Source organism: Cryptomeria japonica, chromosome 4 (genome assembly GCF_030272615.1).
Source record: "Cryptomeria japonica chromosome 4, Sugi_1.0, whole genome shotgun sequence".
NCBI classification, from domain to species: Eukaryota; Viridiplantae; Streptophyta; class Pinopsida; order Cupressales; family Cupressaceae; genus Cryptomeria; species Cryptomeria japonica.
Window position 1 is genome coordinate 321,021,427 of NC_081408.1, and position 22,491 is coordinate 321,043,917.

A 22,491-nucleotide genomic window follows, 5' to 3' on the forward strand; every position below is an offset into this window, starting at 1 on the left:
ATGATGACACTACAAGGAAGGCTTCTCTAGGAGGTCCTTTATCCCATGAAATGTTATTCGATTGCTACATTGTGTCTTTTATTTCCAATGCCTTTCCATCTAGAGTGATCAACAACTATGTTGCAATTTTCTTACATTATTTGCATGTACATAGCAAGCAACTTGGAAAGTCTTTGGTAGCAAAGGATTCAAAAGTTATTAAAGGGCTACATTTCATGTACTGGCATCGCCTCCTTGGCCTCCTATTGTGTCTTCATCCTCCTTGTCCACTCTTGAACTAGTATTGCCTCATTTTCATGATAATGCTTCATCTACCTCCTCATATGGTTCTCTATGATGGTCTTTTTCAAATATTATCTTTTGGATGGTTGTCTTGGCTCTACTTTCTACATTTTTTTCCACTCTATATTCTAAGGACTCAACCTTTGGCCTTATCATTAGCTATGTATTTTTGTCCTCATTGATTTAATATAATTACAAGTGATTCTCTTTTCTATAGAAAAACAATGCCCTTACCTACTCAATAGCTACATGCAAGTGAGAGTGGTATAGGGCAATTAAATGAGACACAAGAAGTTTTACAACATTAAATACAAGTTGTCTTTGTAGAAAATACATCAAATTCAATAGATACACTAAGTTCCATTAGTTGTACAAGTTTCAAGCTCTATTGTACCCATCATTATAACAACTTAATAACAAAAAGACAAAAAAGCTAGAAAAAGGCACACAACCAAAATTCTGAATTATTAATTATTTTGTAGACCCCTATATCTCAACAAAAATCTCATATATAACAAAAAGATCAATAATAAGCTACATGTTGATCACTTAGTTTATCATTCTACTAATAATCCTCCTCTCTTTTCTTTGTCAAGGTTGGAATAGATAAGGATATGAACTTTTACTTTTGTTGATTGTCTTACAATAATACCATCCTTGTGCTTGATGAACTTTTAAAATCAATAGCATTATATCATTGCAACTTGTTTCTAGGTTTGTGTTCTTTTTGTCTATGTTTTGTTTCTTAGTCTTCTTGTACTTTGGTTTCTAGATTTGCTCTTTTTGTTGTTGGTTTGTTGCACTTTGGTTGACATTTTATTGAATTGAGTTTTAGGATCCTTGTAAAACTTATTTATCTTTAATTAAAAACATTCCAACATTTTAAAATCGACTCAACAAAAATTGTTAGACATGCACCTCAAAAGTCTTTGAACCTTATGAATTAAATTCACTATTATTAAATTTTGTCATAAAACAAATTAAAAAATCATGATTTTTTTGTTGTTTATAATTAGGGCCTGGCGGATTCCAATTGCCTTGGGCAACATTGGAATCCGCCTAAGGGGGCCAGCCCCTTCTCCAATATATGGGGCCAGGTCCTATACCCTTCGGCCACTCCAAAAGGTCCCCACGCTACACCTAAAGGTCCCCACGCTGCACCTTGATAGGGCCGACCTATCCTCTACAAACAAAAGAAATTATATAAATCAATTTACAAATTAAAAGGGTAAAGCCGACTTGGTTAGGGGTGTTTGATCTCCTATAAATAAAGCATACATTCTTCACAATATCATCAATGTAGCTCAAATAAAATGCAAAATAAACAAATGTAAGATAAGGGAACTCCTTTTGTGAGTAGCAGAACATAGCGAACTTCTTTGTGAACAGCAGCGAACTTCATTCATGCACAGCAGATCACAGCGAACTCCATCTGTACACAACAGATTACCAGTTAGGTGGCAGCGAACTCCATTTATGTGCAGCAGATCACCAATTAGATCACAACAGACAACAAAGCTATCATTGAACCAGTGATCTCCATTGAAGGCTCAAGCAAAGGATAGTAAACTAGTGGGAAGGTGAAGTTAACTCTTGTTATACACAGCAAGACAAGGTAGAAGGGCTGCAAATCATGATCACTGCCAACAAGCTAGTTGTGTAGTCCTTTGTAGCATCTTCTCTATGACTGCAACTTCTATACTTCAAATAAGTGTGTAACTATCAATTGAATCAAAACCATAATCAGCTCTGAGGATCTTTTCTGGCTGGATTTTTCCTCTTAGGAGGTTTTCCCAGGGTATCTTTGTCTTGTCTTTATGCATTCATTTCTTACTATGCTTAAATCTGAAAATCAATAAGTCTAATTAAACCTAGTTAGAAACAAATTCTGATTTTCTGAGTGTTATCTAATTTGAAAGTACTAAAATTAACATTTTAAATATAGTTGTGAATAAGGATTGTAAACAAATCTTAAACGTGACAAATGGAGTTTAGTTGCAAAACATTTCAATTCTTATCTTGTCAAAAGAAATTTAACAGGTATTATCATTAGTTAGGTTTGGAACAAGTGATTGGATTAGTCAATTTGACTAAATTATGAATATAATTGCATTTTTTTTAATCCCATGAATATCTCTCATTGTGTTTTTTTTTAATTCTTATAACCCTTATCCTTTTGATCAGTTCTTGTTTTAAATCTCATACCACTCCATGGAATGCTCTATTTAGTTCTTTTCCAACCACCTTCAAACCCCTATCTCATTAATGCCAGTTTATATATCTCATCATGTATAATTTTGTAATACCATGAATATGCAATTACAATGCAATATAAACTATGGTTTTGGCTTTACATATAAAATATTCACTTCTCTAGCATCAATCTATAAATCTCATTATGCATTGTTTTTCAAATGATATGCATATTTATTAATTACAACACAACACAATTGCATTTTTTTTCCATTTCTTCACATATATAGTAGCTTATCTCTTGTTAAAACCAAAGAGATTGAAATAAAATAAAATTAAAAAATAGTTGTGAATTAACAAAGGGATTCTCTCTTAGTTTTAGTCTACCTGTGTTATAAGTGGCCTGGTTTGGCTGGTGTAGTGTAAGTGGCCTGCTATGGTTTTTTGCTATAAGTGACCTGTTTGCAAATAGTCTCTTATGGCCTTGTTTCTCAGTCCTTGGGGCCTGCATTGTTTAGGGTCAACACCCTGTTTTGGCTGATCTTTAGTTGTTTCTCTTGGTTGTCCCTTTTTGTTCGATAGTACTTACTGCTTAATATTTTGTATGTACAAATATCTAGGTCCTTTCAAAATCCCTGCTTTTATTATGAAAAACAAACAAAAGGATGTGAAGAATCATAATATAATATCTAATCATAAATAAGACAAACTCTACATGCACTTTATAAAACCGCATACCTGATCTAAAATGTAAAATTTAAACTCAAATAATTGAACTAATATAAACAAATGAATTACACAAAATTGCAAGGATTGATTGTGAACTCTCTTATTCCATCTTTCACTAGTCAAACACCTTTCAATTTACTTAAATATCGCTTACCTTTTTGCTTTTCCTCACTCTCCATCCCCTCCAGCTTTTCATTTCATATTTAGACCGATTTCCTGAAAACATTTCAAGGAAACACCCATGTTATCATAAAATATATCATTGACAAATACTCCAATAATATATATAAACTATGTTCGACATTGCACTCAAGTATCCAATTTTGTGAAACTAACAACATGACCTAGATTTCCGAAAACTTAAAAAAGGCTAAAAATTCTTTAGAATCGGAGAATAAAACCTGGTCCTTTCATTATCACTGCAGGTCTGACATGATTAACATCATTGTAGTGCAATACCATTTTTCGGATTGCTTCAGTTAGCATTACCAATAATCTCCACGAGAACATTGTCCCAGTTTAAAATGACGGAAACTTGGAGATAAATTTCCTTGCAGCATAGCAATCAGCATATACTCGAAGGTTTTTAACAACTCTAATAGTTTGTTCCACAGAGCATGTTTGCAAAGCAAAATTACTAGCTTTTCAGTATGGTAATAAAGAAAGAGTTATTCCTCCTCTACACATCATTGAGTAAATGTCTTGAATTTGAAAAATACTCTGTTGCCTTCATCTGCCAAGCCAATTTAACCAATTTTGCATAGATATTCTGTGTCTGTGGGGTGTGGGGTGTCTGTTACACAAAAAGAATGTAGCATTTTCTGGCTTTCAATCCAACTACACCCAGGGATCTTTTTAATTCCTCTATCTGTCATCAATCCCCTTACCATGTGAACCTCATCCCACCTGCCCATTTCTGCATAGATGTTTGAGAGAACAACATAAGTCGCAGAATCCAACTACACCCAGGGATCTTTTTAATTCCTCTATCTGTCATCAATCTCCTTACCATGTGAACCTCATCCCACCTGCCCATTTCTGCATAGATGTTTGAGAGAACAACATAAGTCGCAGAATTTTTAGGATCTAAATCAAAAAGCATTGTCGCTGTAAATACTCCTAAGCCTATATTCATATGTGATCTACAGGCACCAAGAAAACATGACCACACAACCACCACAGGTTGAATTGGCATCTTGATGATAAAGTTTAGGGTGTCCTCAAGATAGCCAGCACGGCCAAGAAGGTCAACCATGCACACATAATGATCAACTGTGGGTGTAATGCAATAAGGGTTACTCATGTGATTGAAGTGTGTACAGCCCTCATCCACTAAACCTGCATGGCTGCATGCACATAGAACACAAGCAAAGCTTGCAACGTCGGGATATGTTCCAGAGAGCTTCATTAATTCAAAGATTTTGAGAGCATCCTTGCAAAATCCATTTTGTGCATATCCTGCAATCATGGAATTCCATGAGACCACATTTCTTTGAGGCATTTTATCAAACAGTCCACGTGCCTTGTCAATGCTTCCACATTTTGCATACATGTCTACCAGAGCATTTCCAACTATAATATCAGACAAAAATCCCCCTTCCATGATGCTTTGGTGGATGTCCATGCCCTGTTCCAAAGCTCCCATTTTGGCACAGGCTGGGAGGATGCTCACAAAGGTTGTGGAGTCTGGCTTTACACCCGCCAATCGCATTTGCTTGAAGGTTTCTAAAGCCTTTTCAACAAATCCATGCTGTGCATATCCAGCAACCATGGCAGTCCATGAAATTACATCTCTTTGAGGCATTTTGTCAAACAGTAGACGGGCCTTTTCTATACTTCCACATTTTGCATACATGTCTACCAAAGCATTTCCAACTATGACATCTGACAAAAAACCCCCTTCTATTATGCTTTGATGGATGTCCATACCCTGTTCCAAAGCTCCCATTTGAGCACAGGCTGAGAGGATGCTGGCAAAGGTTGTGGAGTCTGGTTTTGCACCTGCCAATTGCATTTCCTTGAAAGTTTCTAAAGCCTTTTCAACAAATCCATTTTGATAATATCCTGCAATCATCGCAGTCCACGAGATCACATTTTTTTTAGGTATTTTGTCAAACAGTTCAGATGCCTTGTGTATGTTCCCACATTTTGCATACATGTCTACAAGGGCTGTTGCAAGTACAATATCTGACAAAATTCCTGTGTCCTTTATGCTTTGATGAATGTCCATACCCTGTTCCAAATCTCCCATTTTGGCACAGACAAGGAGGACGCTGGCAAAGGTTGTGGAGTTTGGCTTCGCACCTGCCATTTGCATTTGCTTTAAAGTTTCCAAAGCCTTTTCAACAAACCCATTTTGTGCATATCCTGCAATCATGGCATTCCAAGAAACTACATCTCTTTGAGGCATTCTGTCAAACAATTCACGTGCCTTGTCTATGTTTCCACATTTTGAATACATGTCTACCAGGGCAGTTGCAAGTACAAAATCTAACAAAATTCCTCTTTCCTTTATAATTTGATGAACGTACATACCCTGTTCCAAAGCTCCCATTTTGGCGCAAGCAGTGAGGATGCAGGAAAAGGTTGTGGAATTCGCCTTTAAACCTGCCAATCGCATTTGCTCGAAAGTTTCTAAAGCCTCTTCAATATATCCAGTTTGTGCATATCCAGCAATCATGGCATTCCATGTGACCAGATTTCTTTGAGGTATTTTGTCAAACAGTTCACGTGCCTTATCTATACTTCCACATTTTGCATACATATCTACCAGGGCAGTTTCAACTACAACATCCGAAGAAATCCCTCTATCCTTTATACTTTGATGGATATCCATACCCTGTTTCAAAGCTCCCATTTTCGCACAGGCTGAAAGTATACTGGCAAATGTGAACTGATCGGGTTGGAGACTTGTTCGTTGCATTTGGTGAAACAGTGTGACTGCCTCGTGAGGATACCCATGTCTTCGGTATGCTGCAATAACCGTATTCCATGAGATGCTGTCTCGTTCTTTCATATTGTCAAACACTTTACGAGCACCAACCAAACGTCCGCACTTAGCATACATGTTAATAAGCTTATTATGAAAAGTTGTGCGCGCAGCAAAAGCAAATCGTCTGTGAGCAACGAAAGAGTGTACCCTTACCCCTTGTGAAAGCGCATTCTTGAGAATACAGGTCTGCAATAACTGAAGATATGTGAAGGAGTCTTCAGGGGGGTTGTGTGTAGTAAGAAGAATGTGCAGTGCCTCCTTCAATTGGCCCTCTCTACATAATGCTGTGATACTGAGGTGAGTTGTGGATGGCACTAGCATTTTATTATTGTAATTGGTGTGGAAAATGTGCAGTGTTCTGTTTTTATCACAATGGCATTGCCTCTGGTAAGACTGGGAGGATTTTCACAAGAACTGGCTTCATCTCTGCTCCCAGGCCTCTTGATCAGACTAAACAGAGGTGGTGGAAATTGGTAAACATTCTATCAATTTCAACGGATATTCAATCCCTCCACTTGTGTTTCCTTTCCTCTTCTTTTCTATTTTAATTTTGATTATTTATTTTTTAATTATGTTTTTGTTTTTTTGTTTTTTTTGTGTGTTTTATTCTTTCTTTCTATTTATTTTTTAATTATGTTTTTTTTTGTGTGTTTTATTCTTTCTTTCTATTTATTTTTGGGTTGTCTGTATTTAATTTATTTTTTTTAAACATCAAAAATATTTTTTTTAGTCAATAATAAAAATATGATAAATATTTATTTTGATGTGAATGAGGTATGATTATTAAATCAAATGATATTTATGTAAAATATTTATTTTTAATTTTCTTATTTAACACTCTATTTTAATTTTTTCTTATCATTCTTTTTTTTTTTTTTAATGACTTCTTACTCTCTTTTTCATTTCATATTCTTACTTCCCTCAAATTGTTGTCTTCTTTATATTTTCTTTGATTAATTCTTGATAGATAGCTTGGTCATCTAATTCCTTTTGTAACTTTTTGGTTGTAGGTTGAACATTACTTTATAGTTGCTTTCAATTATGAATTGTTATTTTGCTTATTTGTTTGTTTTTCTCAATTTAATGTTTCAAGAATTTCTATTTTCTATTTTCATAACTTCATAATTTATTATTATTTATTATAAGTGATTCTTATTTTTGAATTGTATTATTTTAATTATGTTTTTTTCTCAATTATTATTGTTTATAATTTTGTTTTGATAATATCAAGTCATTATTATTAAGATTTATATTACTTTGATGTTATGTTTAGTTTGATTGGTATTATTATTAAAATTACTATTACTATGTTAACATCAAAAGGAGAAAATCAAGTGGAGGGTGCATCATTTCAATTCAATATGTGAGATGAGAAGGAGAAAGCAACGTAATATTACTAATTTCATTTACATTATCTATTTATGTCTTTTCATCTTCAGCTTTCACCAGATTTGTGTCATTGAGGTCATATTTCCAAATGGAATTATAGAATCATTAATGCTACTAAATTATTGGTAATTCACTCTAGGTTAACAAATGCTCTTCTACTTTAAGAGTTTAATGGTAAGGTGTTTTGAAGTTTCCTCTATGAAGTCACCTTGGTCTTTTTTGATGATATTCTAGTTTATAATCATAGTTTGTTGATTTCTTATGATATGTTGAAATAGCTCTTGAAATTCAAAAGAATAATTCCATTTTCCCTACTTTGGATGTGTCTTCAAGGACTAGCAATTAGAGAATATTTTTCATATTGTTTCACAAAAGGGAGTACAAGTTGATACCTAGTAGATTGTAGCAATGTAAATGTGATCTAAAACATAAATCCATCAAAATTTTATGGGGTTTCTTTGGCTTGAGAGGGCAATAACACAATTTGTTTTGCAATTATTGTAAATGAAGTGAGCCCTTAACAACACCACTAAGAAAGAATTCCTTTCTCTAGATAGAAGAATTTGATTTTGCAATCCTTACACTCAAGGCCTCTACTTGTTCAACTCTATTTTTTGTGATTTTGGATTCACATAAACCATTTGTTTTCAAATATTATGTATTGGGCATAGGTTTGAGTTATTTTCATATAAGAAGATCATCCATTGGCCTTCACTACAACATAACTAACAAGGCCTAATCCAGTTAAATGAACATTTAAAAATGAAATGATGGCTATCATCTATACTATTCAACAATGGTATTCTTACCTCTTGGACTAAAAATTATAGATCAAAGCTGATCATCATGACATGAAATATTTATCACAATAAGGGGAAACCTCCCTTGAACAATAAAAGTAAGTGACTTAAATTCAAAGTTATGATTATAAGATCTTTATTAAAATGGAGAATAAAATGTGGTTGTATATGCATTCTTATGCAAATATGGAGAGGAAAGAACATCATTTTATTTTTAGTTCTGGTAGTTAATTGGAATGAAGAGATAGTAAAGAATCAACAACTTATCCAATAACAGGCAATTCTTCATTAGATACAACATGATCCTTAGTATATATCAAGGCATCACTAGAAGATATTATCTTGAAACATCATGGTGACATTTATTTATGTCCCCACTCATTATTTAAGCTTTAGTTGCACAAATAAATTCATTAGTTTTTTGAAGACATATAAGCATGCCAAAAAAGATTTATTTTGGGATGGGTTTAAGTAAAATGTAAAAAAGATCTGTGATAAAAATGGAATTTGTGTCGACACAACAAAGGGGGAATTATCAAATTTTTAGGGTCTACAACCCCTTCCTATCCTTGACATTGCATGGGCATATAATCTATGAATTTCATTATTTGTCTTTCAAAGTTAGGTGGTAAGCAAGTTTCTTTGGTCATTGTTGATTGTTTGATTAAGTATGCTCATTTTTGTGTCTTACCTCACCCTTACACAACCACTAGATTGTAGCTCAAACTTCTTGGACTCTATCTCCAAGCTTCATGGTATGCCACGCTACATCATTAGTGATTATGTATCAACAATAATTCTTTCTTGAATATTTATAATTAGTGTATGGTATATTGGAAGGTTGCTTCCTCAAAGTGAAAATGCAACTTGAAAATATAAAGCATTATGGTGTTCTCTTTTTTATGTATATCTAAGTGGTTTCTTTATTTCTCTTGTAAGTTCCCTATGGATGGAAAATTTGATGTAATATGATCTAAACCTTGACCAAGGGGATGAATTTATTGAGATCATTTGTTATCCTTTCTAGTAGAGTCATATTTAATCTCCTACAGTTGGATCTCTTGTTCTTCCTATGGGAGAAACCTTTTTGATATCATTCATTAAGGGTATAACTAAACCTTTGAGGGTGACATGTGGGGGATCTTATATAATATTTTGATGGTGAAAAATTAATCTCATGTTCAAATAGTATGTATGTATGTATATGTGTATGTGTATGTGTATGTGTATGTGTATGTGTATGTGTATGTGTATGTGTATGTGTATGTGTATGTGTATGTGTATGTGTATGTGTATGTGTATGTGTAGAATGCATATATATATATATATATATATATATATATATATATATACACACACACACACACACATGCATATGTATGTATATGTATACATATATCTCAAACACATCTACATATATATGTAATGGATTATCTTTGCACTTGCTAACAACCATTACTTATTAAAGCTTTTTATACAAATCCAATTTGTGCAAGTCCATTATAAAGATAATTACAAACTAATTTAACTTTTACATGAACAAGAGCACAGAGCATTATGATGAGATGTTTGCATCCTTGATTAAGGACTGATGAAGTCTGGTCTCTAGTTGCCTTTGTGTTTTTGTGGTGTGTTATGTTTTCTAAGTTGTTTTAGGTTAGTTGCTAATGTGTTGTTAGTTTGTTATTTCTAAGGTGGATTCTACATTTTTTGCCTTCCCTTAGGGTAGTTTTTTAAAGGGTTGAGACCCTCATTTCCTGCTTATCTAATAAAAAGTAAATTCCCTCATATTGTAAACATTGAATACACTCATGTTATAAAGGATTATAATGACTTAGATATATGTGTGATTCCTTATGACCACAAGATTTTCAAATACATTTGTACAAAGTGAATAATTAAAATTTGAATCATTTTCAATTCTTTCAAGCAAAAAAATTCCTACCTTCATTGTATACAAACATTAATGATTATGATAAAATTCCAACATTTTAAAATTTAATAGAGAAATATTGTTAGCCATGTGACTTGCAAGTCTTTGAGTATTTGAATCAAATCCCTATTATAAAATTTTAATATAAAATAAGTACAAAAATCAAGATAGATTATGTTATTGTGAAAAAGGATCGTAAAAAAATCTTAGATGCGACATATGAAATTTAGTCTTCAAATTTCAATTGGTATCTTATCAAGTAGAATTTAACCTTTATTTTGTTCTTTGTGTTTGTTACCCATGAATAAAGTAGTTAATTTGACCATATAATGACCATAATTGTAACATTATATTTAATCCTATGATGTCTCCCATTGTATTATGAATATAATTGTAATATTATTTTTACTCTTATGGATGTTTCCCATTATATTGCTCTAAGATTCTTAAAGTCCCAATCTCTTTGAGTTCCTCTTGTTTTAAACCTATTTTGTCACTACAAACACTTATGAAAGGCCCTATTTAGCTCCTTCACAATCACCTTGGATGTGGCTTAAGGAATTTAGTTTTTACTAACATTTGTTAAGTATACAACTAATGCAACCAATATGATTCCTATCTTATTAAATGAAATTTGACCTTAATTGCTATTTGTTAGGTTTCCTTGATTTGACCATATAATTATAATATTATTTTTAATCCTATGTCCATCTCCTATTGTGTTTCTCTAAAGGATTTTGTGTGCACAAAAGTGTGATCAGTCAATTGAACATGAAGTAAGTGCCACATCAATGAAATATTATATTAAAGGATATTTAAGAAAAACAAATTAAACAAACAATCCTTCAAAAGCATTTTGTTGTTCTCTATCTATAAGTATTCTCAAAGTTATGGTTTTTCTCTTAGATCATTGAGCACTTAACTTTCAGAATGACAACCTAAAGAACGAGTGCTATGATGAAATGATATACATGCCATGCAATTAAGGTCTTACATGATGATAACCATGCCGCTAAAATTGATATATGATAATGAAAATATTATGCTTATTGTTGGTTAACAGATTTAGCCTTTCATAATTTTATGATAAATGACTCATGTACGCCCTTAGTTTTGTGAAAGACAAAAAGAACCAACAGTTGGGTAATTCAATGTATAGTTTACCCTCTGCATAAGGGAGAAGCTTCCCATATGATGTTCAATGAATTTTTAAACACACAAATATTAACTTCACTTTTAACCAGAAAGCAAAAGAAAAAGGGCTTTTCACATTCATCAGTCAACACCACATGAATGACAGGAAGATAAACACTCTATATGTAAACCCACATATTTACCATAAAAAATAACTTTTCTTCATAAACTAAAATTAAAGAAACGATAAAATCATGGACTCTAATTGAGTCTCTCTCATGTCTCTTGGGACAAGGGGAATCGGATCCACACAATAGTAACAACAAAATTACTTATTACATTCATTTACAGACATATGAAAGTGGATAAGCAAAGAAGCAATAGATTCAACACAAACAAATTTATCCCAATAGAGATTTTCTTTTCTGCATTCAAATACACAGATTTGAAAGTTGCTGAAAATGTCTAATTTTATTCACTGATAAAAATGCCTTCCTTGACAATCCACAAGTATCTAAACAAAGTTTGTTAATCTTTTCAAAATTTCTCGGACCTTTTTTAAGACTTTTTCCAGTAATATATATCTAAATTTTCTACCCTAACCACTCGATAACCACAGAGTTACACTGCTCTACCCGAGGGTAAGTTTAAACAGTTTTGTTTTTTATACTAACTTATAAAACCTTTTTTTGGCTAAAAACAACAAAAAGAAAAGAAAACACGGGAACAACTATTCGATTCATGGCAACGTGCGACCAGTTTGATCCTTCTTCCACTCCGTGAATGCCTCCATGAATTGTTGGATGACAGGTTCATTTGGAATGCCTACGTGTAAAATCCATTGTTGCCAAACTTCTTTATCATGGCGCACCTATTTTACCTTATCAACATGGTTGTTCAAATGATCTATGCATAAAAACAATAAGGATTCGATTTTAGCAATAGTGGAGAAATCTTTCTTTGTGACCACTGTTGCATTCCTAACCATATCAATATGTACTTCATAAGATTTGTTTATGGCTTCAATGGTGTCAACGGTTTACCCATCCTCCTTCATACATTTCACTCCAATGAATTTCAAATCATTAAGCATGTTTTGTATTAACTCAGACGATTCCCGCCCAAGTCTAACGAATTCTTCATAGCCCTGTTTGATTACCGAATTTCTCCATTCTATGTTCTTCTTGCAAATGTACAGAACATTGTCATCCAGTCCCTGTATAGGCTTTTCTGCAAGGAACTTCATTACGCCATGCTTTTGAACTTCTTCCATGTGAGCTATTATTTGGGCCCATTTGGCCTCTTTGTTCTTCTAGGTTGTGTTTTCCTTTCCCAATTCTCGGATAACTTTAGAAGCGTCATCATACACCTTGCTCAAATTCCCAATATATTATTTTCCCTCTTTCCAGACCGTATCCAACCATTCAAGGAACACCCCATGTACCATTTTGTTCCTTTGAATTTCTGCGAGCAACTTATGATTGCTAGGGGATTTAGGATCAAAGAGTGCTGGTTGCATGGACAATGGTTGGGGATCTGGCCCATGAATTGCATCAATATATTATGTCATTTGTCTCAAGGTTTCTTTCAGTTCCTTTTTATCTTTTTCATCCTTTGAGGTTCTCGTTATAATGTTTTTCATGGAGGCTTCAAGATGAAGGACATTCGTGGCTTGGGAAGCTGCACCAATATTCACCTTTTCAACAAAAAAATCCTGGACTATAAGGTCCCCTGTTTTCTCATCTATCAACGGACGTGCTATCTCTACAGTCCAATTCCCAGTATCGACATCAAAGTCAATTTTTGAAATGGTTTTCAATTTCTTCACTTTGGGGGTCTTCCCCAAGCATTTGATCAGCATATCTTCTAAAGGGACCGAAACCAGAACTATGTTCCTTTTCTTGCTGTTCAAGGTATTTTATAACCAAAGAGGCCTAGTGCACACAGAGGTTTCATTTGAGCCGACTAAAGTTTCTTTTTCATTTCTTACTACCAATGTGGTAGTAGTGTTTGCCAAAACATCCACTTGTTGAGTGTCATTGGTATCATCAACATTTAGCACCTCCAAATCTGGATGAGTTGAAGGATCTTCCATGTCAGGAGAGGGTTCTAAATCAACTACCACCAAATACACGGGAGATTTATTTGCTCTGCTTCTAGTTTTGGCCTTGGTAACCCTGGTAGGAACTGGTTCTCTTTTAATTTCCGCCTGACTGACACTCTAACTAACTTTAGTATGTGTTCTGGACGATCCTGCAACACAAGAGGTAACATGGGAGTTAGCCAATGGGACTTCAGAGGATGAGGTTGAACCTTTCTTTGAGCCTTTTCCCATTCTTCGCTCTCTTAGCCACTTTTCAGTTCTTCTGATAACTGGGAATGTCCTTATTTGGATATGGTCCTCCTCATCTTTTTCCCAATCCACTTCTGGAATAGTTCCCTTCTTCCCATCATCCACAAACTGAGGATCCATCAGTTCACTTTCATCATCCCTGACATTAGCAATGTTCATTTTCAACTCAAAGGCCATGACCTTCTATAGGGTAAACCTTTGGTGTGTCATTTTCCTAACTTCAAACTCATCGCTACAATCAACCCAAAAATCTTCAATATTTGGCACATGAACAAAATCTTTCTTCAATGTTAGATGGGCGACGACAAACCTTTTAGCATCAAAATCTGCTCGCGGACCATATAATGAAAAATTCAATTTCTTAAATTCAAGTTCCAAGTTCAAGGCATCAGAAACACTATTACAAATAAAATAAGTTAATTCAATTGGAAATGAGACACCTGATTGATTTCTAGCTTTGTATTTTCTGTCAATATAGGCCAATTGCCTGCATATCTCCATTAAAATATGTTTGTCAAATACATATCTGGGCAGCCTGTACGGTTCTCCTTCAAAACCCCCTACCCTTAGGTAAGTAAACTTGGGAAACTGTATGAAGAAGCTACCATAAGTACCAATCAATTGCATTGCTTCATCTGACAATCTTTTATAAATGTTTCCCTTCAATTCATACACCATCCTGCCTAGGAAAATGTCATGCAGTTTTCGATAATTTTCGTAGGACCTTTGTTGTTGAAAATGTAGATGATATTCAAATATTCTCATATTATCCACCCATGCTTCATGGTACAAACTAGACCATGGTCTAACGCATGCCAGGCAATACAGAAGATATGATGACATGTAGAATTTTTTGTTACCGAAGCAACTCATACCTTCATGCAACCTATCTGCAATTAATTCCGCCCAGTCAATATCTCTTCTCACAAAAAATAATTTGTATGAAGAAATATATCCAATCTTCCCAATAAAAGGCAATTTGATTCCCTCTCACTCTATGTAACAAAATGACTATGTCCTTGATTTCTTTGATCAAATTTTCCCAGGTCAATGGACTTGGGAGTCGGGAGCCTCCTCTTTGAAACTTTAACAACCAATTCCTTGCAATAACATTTCTATAGAATGATTTCTTTTCTGAGAAAAGCCCTTGTGACTTACACATTGTCCAGTCCTCGTATTGCTCCTTCTCAGGTATTTTCATAACAGCAACAACAACCTCCCGACTAACCCTAAGCAAAACCCCACCATTTGCGCTTCTTATACATCTCTCAACAGGGTCATATCTGTTCATGCATTTGAGAACCAACTCAAGACATGAAACCGCTGAAGGGAAAGTTGCTGCTTCCACTAACCCACTATCCAGAATCCTCTGCATTAAGGGAGAGCCAGTGGGATTCCTTGCCCTTTCATGGAATTCATCTAGGTCTACTGATGGCAGAAAAGTGTCTCCTAATTCCGGCAAGGTACAAACTAACCAAGACTTCTGGTCTATCTTAGGCAATTTAGGTCTCATTTTGAATTTACCAACAGAAAGAAAAGCACAGCAAGGAAGACGAACTGAACCAACTGAACAACCAAGCAAAGCTTCGAACTGAACCAACTGAACAACCAAGCAAAGCTTCCAATGTAAGAAACCACAGGCATGAGAAGAAGATTTTGAACTCACCTTTCATGCAAAGCTCGAAATCTGAAGAGACAAGAACAAAAAATACTACCCGTGCAAATCCCGTACTTACCAAACTAGGCAAATGAAGAGGGCAAGTACTTCATTTTTATTTTTATTTTAAATAAAGCAAATCTTGAGAACAGACTTAAAAATCGATCACACAATTTGATGTAATCATAACTACATGCTTATCCATGCCAAATTATTCCGAAAAGACTTAATTCTAACAAATCATTTATTACAAGTCTTTTCCCACCAATCCTTCCCTGAAATAATTATTCTCAAGTATGACTCTTCATCACGACACATTCCCTCGAAGTTCAGTTTTTAAACCCAGAATATTCCCTCCATGCTGATGCTTCATCATTTTCATGTCCGCCACTTTATGTCTAAAGTAAATCAATCCTTGAACTTTGAACTCTCTGAAAAGTAGTTCAAAAGAACAACATAAGGACAAACCAAGACAAAGACAACACAAAGGTCGCGGCTTATGTGTTGCGAAGACAGGACTTAGATAAGACTCAACTTTCTCAACTTTGAACTTGAACTTTGAACTTTAAAAAAAGTTCAAGAGTTCAAGTTCAATGACACTTGACACCAAGACCGTTAACTTTTAAACTAGAACAAAGCCGCGATACAACATGCTTCGCTTGAACTTGAACCTTGAACTTTGAAAAGGTTCAATGGAGAGGTTCAGATCAAGATAAAATATAATAAGACCAAACCCGAGAATTACACAAACCCGAACTAAATAAATACTCCTTATTTTAAATAATGTGAACACAAAATGCCTCAAGAAAATAAGGACGGTAACACTTATGATAATGAAAATGCTAAGCTAACATGGATAATTGCTATTCTCATGAAACTACTATGCTTCTAAAATGCTTATGTGAGATAGACTGGTATGGCTTGATAATAAAAGAACCTTGATAATGAGAGCACAATGTGTGTAGCTTGATAATGAGAAAATGAGTCCTATTTATAGAAGAAATGAGCAATTGGATGGCTAAGATTGATTTGGCTTACCGAGGGCTTGGATTGCACAAGGAGTGCTTGATCCTCAATCCATGTTTGCAACTTTCACCAATGCCATGGTGACAAGTGGCATCATGAGGAGGCTTGAGAGGAGAGGGAAGAGGCATTAAATGTCTGAAGAGACATGATGGTTACCCTGGGTGGTTTGGTTAGGGTTAAGTTAACGTGCAAGGGTTAAAGGGTTACCTTAGTCAAAGCATTAAATGCTTGAAGAGACCTCGAGGTAGATGGATGGTTGAGTTAGAGAAAAAGGTTCTAACCAAGTGTCAAAGGGGGGGTTAGTTTGGTCAAGGATCCATGTGGGTTAACTTGTTGAAGGGAGAAGGCCTTTAATGCTTTGTAAGAGCCTCATATATTTTTGAGAAGTGACTATTCACTAATCCCTTAGTTAGGAATGTGCTGACACTTAGAAGAGGATTAGGCTAATTTAGAAGGGACTAAAATAAATTAGAAGAAATGTTAGTGTGCAAGTGGGTGAGGATTTAGGATTTTAATAAAATTCATTTATTTCAATTAAATGTGCTACTTGCATTGGATGGGTATTTTAAATAAATATTTATTTAATTAAATGTGTGGGGGGGATTTAATTAAATGTTAATTTAATTAACCGTGAAAGGGGGATTTAATTAAACAAATATGATTTATTTAATTAATGGTCTGAATTTGGCTAGGTGAATTAAATCAAATAAATTGAATAATTTATTTAATTAATAGTAGAAGAGTTTTGGGATGAATTAATTAAATATTGATTTAATTAATAGTTGAAAAAGGGGAAAGAATTAATTAAGTGTGAATTTAATTAATACTTGGATGAATGATAATTAAACAAATATAAAATTCATTTAATTGGGTGGACAGAAATAGGTGTCTACAGATTTAAATCCCCAATCCTTTTGAGGTCCTCTTGTTTTAAACATATTGACAAAACAAACACTTGTGAACTCTCTATATAACTTTCTCAATCAAACCCTTGTCTCATTAGGATCAATCTATAAACTTCATTATACATTTTTTTCGAATGTAATACATGTCTATAAATTACAATATAAACACAATTGTAAATTTTTACTTCTTTGCATATAAGTTATTGCTACTTATTCATAATTAAAACTAAAAAATATTGAAACCAAATTAAATTGAAAAATACATGTGAAATTGCAAATCTTTTAGCTATCTCACAAAGCAAAATGATGTAAAGCAACATTAGAAATATCTAACAATCATTGAGACAAAATCCACATGCACTTATATAAAATTGCACACCTAATCTTGATTGTGTAATATTATCTCAAATGGCCTACTTGACATTAACAAAGGATAAAACAATCAATACCAAACAAAAGAACTATAAAGAATAAAAAGGCTCGATTGTGAGATCTCCTCTCCCATTTTCTTGGTCGAGCATCTTTCTGTTTACTTAAGCAATCCTTACCTTTTTCTTCCCCATTCTTCACTTTCTCAAGATTTTTTCATTTCATACATTTGAAGGTTTCGTGGAAACAATTCAGCAAAATGCCCATGTTATCATAAAATAGATCTTTGACAAATGCCCCCAACAGTGCATACAAGTAATTATATGCATTGCACTCTATGCATCTAGTTTGAAAAGCCAACATAATTGTCTATTGACAAACACTCCAAACCCTCCTCTCTCATTTCATCTTGTCAAGCATCTTTCCATTCACTTGAAACGATCCTCACCTTTTCTTATTCGATTCTCCACCTCCTCCTTGAACTTTTCATTTCAAACATGTGCAGGTTTCCTGTAAACATTTCAATCAAACATCCATGTTATCATAAAGCAGGTCTTTGGCAGATACCTTGCATTGGACTCATGTATCTAATTTAAAAATCTAACAACATTGTCTAGACTGCCATATACTCAAAACAAAAATAAGCAGTGGTTCTAACTGCAGTCCAAATTGCTAAATCCTCAAAACCCAAAAAGGAAAAACAATTTTTTTAGAAAATGAAAATAAAACCTCGTCCCTTCATTATTACTGCAGGTCTGTCTCTATACACATAATTATAATATTTTATAAATTGCTTCATTTAGCATCACCAATAATCTCCACAAGAACATTGTCCTTGTTTAAAATGATGGAAACGGGTCACATCTCTCACAATAATTTCGCTTCCAACAATATTGGAGATAAATTTCGTTGCAGTGTGGCAATCAGCACATACTCGAAGGTTCTTGACAACTCTAATAGTTGTTCCATGGGAAGTGTTTAACAAACCAAATGCAATTGCCAACTTTTCACTATGGTGGCAGAGAAATAATTCTTTTTCCTCCTCTTCCACATCATTAAGCAAATGTTTTGAATCTGGAAGATACCCTGCTGCCTTCATCTCCCAAGCCAATTTTTCCAACTTTGCATATATCTCCTGTGTCTGTGGGTGTGATCTATCTCCTGCACAAAAAGCATGTACCATCTTACAACTTTCAATCCAACTACATCCAGGGATCTTTTGAATTCCTCTATCTTTCATCAATCTCCTTACCTTTTGAACCTCATCAAACCTGCCCACTTCTGCATAGATGTTTGAGAGAAGAAGATAAGTTGCAGTATTTTTAGGATCCAAATGAAAAAGCAACATTGCTGTAAATACTCCTAAGCCTATATTCGTATGTAATCTACAGGCACCAAGGAAACACATCCAAACAACCGCCACAGGTTTAACTGGCATCTTAATAATATAGTTTAGGGTTTCGTCTAGATAGCCAGCGCGGGCAATAAGGTCAACCATGCACACATAATGATCAACTGTAGGTGCAATGCAATAAAGGTTACTCATGCGATTGAAGTAAGTACACCCCTCATCCACTAAACCTGCGTGGCTGCATGCACATAGAACACAAGCAAAGCTTACAATGTCAGGATATGTTCTAGAGTCCTCCATTAATTTAAAGATTTTGAAAGCAGCCTCACAAAATCCATTCTGTGCATATCCCGCAATCATGGCATTCCATGAGACTACATCTCTTTCAGGCATTTTGTCAAACAGTTCACGTGCCTTGTCTATACTTCCACACTTTGCATACATATCTATCAGCACATTTCCAACTATAATATCCGACAAAAATCCACCTTCCATTATGCTTTGATGGATGTCCATGCCCTGTTCCAAAGCTCCCATTCTGGCACAGGCTGGGAGGACGCTCACAAAGCTTGTGGAGTCTGGCTTTACACCTGCCAATTGCATTTGCTTGAAAGTTTCTAGAGCCTTCTCAACAAGTCCAATTTGTGCATATCCTGCAATCATAGCATTCCATGACACCACATTTCTTTGAGGCATTTTGTCAAACAGTGCGTAAGCCTTGTTTATGCTTCCACATTTTGCGTACATGTCTACCAGAGCAGTTGTAAGTATAACATCTGACGAAATTCCTCTATCCTTTATCCTTTGATGGATGTCCATACCCTGTTCCAAAGCTCCCAGTTTGGCACAGGCGGGGAGGATACTGGCAAAGGTTGTGGAGTCTGGCTTTATACCTGCTATTTGCATTTGCTTGAAAGTTTCTAAAGCCTTTTCTACAAATCCATTTTGTGCATATCCTGCAATCATTGCAGTCCATGAGATGACATCTTTTTGAGGCATTTTATCAAACAGTCTATGTGCCTTGTCTATGCTTCCACATTTTGCATACATGTCTACCAGAGCATTTCCAACTATAATATCTGAAAAAAATCCCCCTTCCATTATCCTTTGATGGATATCCATGCCCTGTTCTAAAACCCCCATTTTAGCACAGGCTGGGAGGATGCTGACGAAGGTTGCGGAGTCTGGTTTCACACTTGCCAATTTCATTTGCCTGAGAGTTTCTAAAGCTGTTTCAACAAATCCAATTTGTACATAACCTGCAATCATGGCGTTCCATGAAACCACATTTCTATCAGGCATTTTGTCAAATACTTCACGTGCCCTGTCTATGCTTCCACATTTTGCATACATGTCTACCAAGGCAGTTGCAAGTACAACATCTGACGAAATTCCGCTATCCTTTATGCTTTGATGGATGTCCACACCCATTTCCAAAGCTCCCATTTTGGCACAGGCTGGGAGTACGCTGGCAAATGTGAATTGATCGGGTGGGAGACCATTTCGTTGCATTTGGTGAAACAGTTGGACCGCATCGTGAGGATGCTCGTGTCTTTGGTATGCTGCAATAATCGTATTCCATGAGACGGTGTTTCGTATTTTCATGTGATCAAACACTTTACGAGCATCTACCAAAGCTCCGCACTTGGTGTACATGTTAATAAGGTTATTATGAAAAGTTGTGCATATAGCAAATGCAAATCGCCTCCGAGAGATAAAAGAATGATTTTTTCTCCCTTGTGAAAGCGAGTTCTTGAGAACACAGGTTCGCAGTAAGCGAAAATATGTAGATGAGATTACCTGTAATTCTGTTGAACCTGTGCAGTCTACAAATACCGGCGAATCCTCCCCTGCAACTCCTGGTGAGTTCATGAATCTAGCCGTTTCTATGCACAATCTCCGGATAATCACTTTATTCTTCCAACAAAAAGTGGACAAGTGAACTTAAAATTCTCTGAAAAGATTCTTGTTTCGGGTTTTCTCTTGGAGGAGCAGGCAACTACCAGTATAGATAAGTGAAATTAAATGTCTTCAGCATGCCAAAGGCAATATCAGAGCTGGTCTCTTTGAGAACACTATGATCAATTTTGTTGTATAAATCCATTAAAGTGGATAAATTCATGAGGTCAGAGGATTATGCTAATATGATTCAGTTTCAGGAATTCATCTTGAAAGTTAGGGATCAACGGGAGTTGAAAAGGATGAAAGAAGGAATCCTTGCGCAGCGGGTGAAGATGCCTCGTCCGGGCATCTCGAATAAGACTAATGGTGAAATGAACCAGCCCCAGCTGCCTAAGAAGATGAGAGCGATGAAACATTTGGGAAATATTAGATTAGGCAGGTTTGAAGTGCCAAGTTCGATATGTTGTTTAGCAAATCTCAGGGAACTCATTTAATTGACTGTGATCGCTGTGATATCCGGAGTTACACAGATTTCAGGGAACTTTGCTTTAAAAAGTTCCAGGATTTGCCATAGTTCCGTCTCCAATGAATTGGGCAGACTTCATGATTTGAGATTGAAAATGTCGTTAGATTTCTTCCAGACAATCAGGTAGAAATGTATGGACAATATGGCAGAAGAGATGAGGGAAGACACTCTGTCTATGCAATCATCAAACTGCACAAATATTTATTAATTAAGTGAAAATTAAAACAAATTATTTTTTAATTAATTAATACGGTCGAATGTACAGTCTAATGACTACATAGATGTTGCGAGGGAAGACTATGTCTTCATTGAAATTTGTTTCTATCTTTATGAGAAAATCTATTTCGTTTATCTAGGATTCCACCTATTTTATTTTCTTCATTGATGGAGGGGCATCAATGGTATGCATATGGTTACTTTTGATTTTTCGGTTGTTTTGAGTGTGTTTTGGTTCAATAAAATCTAATAAGGTCATTTGAAACCATTTGAAGTCATTTTGATCTATCGTGGAATGTTTCATGACAAGTTGTCAAAAAATGTAAAAGTTGCATAAGTTGTCATGTCAAAAAGTTGCATTTTTGGTTATGGGCAGTTGGTGGTCGCTTAGATAGTAGGAAATGGTTGTCAATGCATAAATATGTAATCCAAACTCGAATAGAGAGGTTGCAGAAGGATTGAAAGAGAAGAAACATCATTTTGACACATTTTTACCTTGTTGTTAGCAGTTTTTGATGGTCAAAAAATTTCTCACATAATCAAATCCAGAAACTGCTAACAACAATTGAATGGATTGTGGAAATCTGATAGCTTTGACATTTTTACCTTGTTTTTCTATATAAACAGTCTGTATTTTGTTTGGTATGACCTAATACGGAATGGTGCAGGTTTGAGATTTATATGGATGGAAAGATAATTGTATGGCAGATGTTTTTCGTTCTTACCAATCCCGA

General features: G+C 34.9%; 2 protein-coding genes and 1 long non-coding RNA gene across 4 annotated transcripts; all 3 read right to left on the bottom strand.

Moving 5' to 3' along the window:
* Window positions 1-1,252: 1,252 nt before the first annotated feature.
* On the bottom strand, window positions 1,253-4,153 carry LOC131041671 (uncharacterized). Of its 2 annotated transcripts, XR_009372319.1 has the most exons (4): window positions 3,606-4,153; window positions 3,359-3,420; window positions 2,863-3,110; window positions 1,253-1,714 (listed from the first exon to the last, which is right to left on the bottom strand). It is a non-coding gene; the product is annotated as an uncharacterized LOC131041671 (long non-coding RNA). The 2 variants fall into 2 exon arrangements; XR_009372318.1 differs by lacking the exon at window positions 1,253-1,714 and having other exon boundaries at window positions 2,640-3,110.
* A 383-nt stretch (window positions 4,154-4,536) lies between these two features.
* LOC131875113 (pentatricopeptide repeat-containing protein At2g20540-like) lies at window positions 4,537-6,517 on the bottom strand. The gene is made up of 4 exons (XM_059219136.1): window positions 6,162-6,517; window positions 5,740-5,906; window positions 4,831-5,061; window positions 4,537-4,550 (listed from the first exon to the last, which is right to left on the bottom strand). The coding sequence occupies exons 1-4, from the start codon at window positions 6,515-6,517 to the stop codon at window positions 4,537-4,539; spliced, it is 768 nt and encodes a 255-aa protein (XP_059075119.1).
* Window positions 6,518-17,778: 11,261 nt separating this feature from the next.
* On the bottom strand, window positions 17,779-21,712 carry LOC131855832 (pentatricopeptide repeat-containing protein At3g12770-like). The gene has a single exon (XM_059219809.1). The coding sequence runs from the start codon at window positions 20,983-20,985 to the stop codon at window positions 18,568-18,570; it is 2,418 nt and encodes an 805-aa protein (XP_059075792.1). The 5' UTR covers window positions 20,986-21,712; the 3' UTR covers window positions 17,779-18,567.
* Window positions 21,713-22,491: the final 779 nt, after the last annotated feature.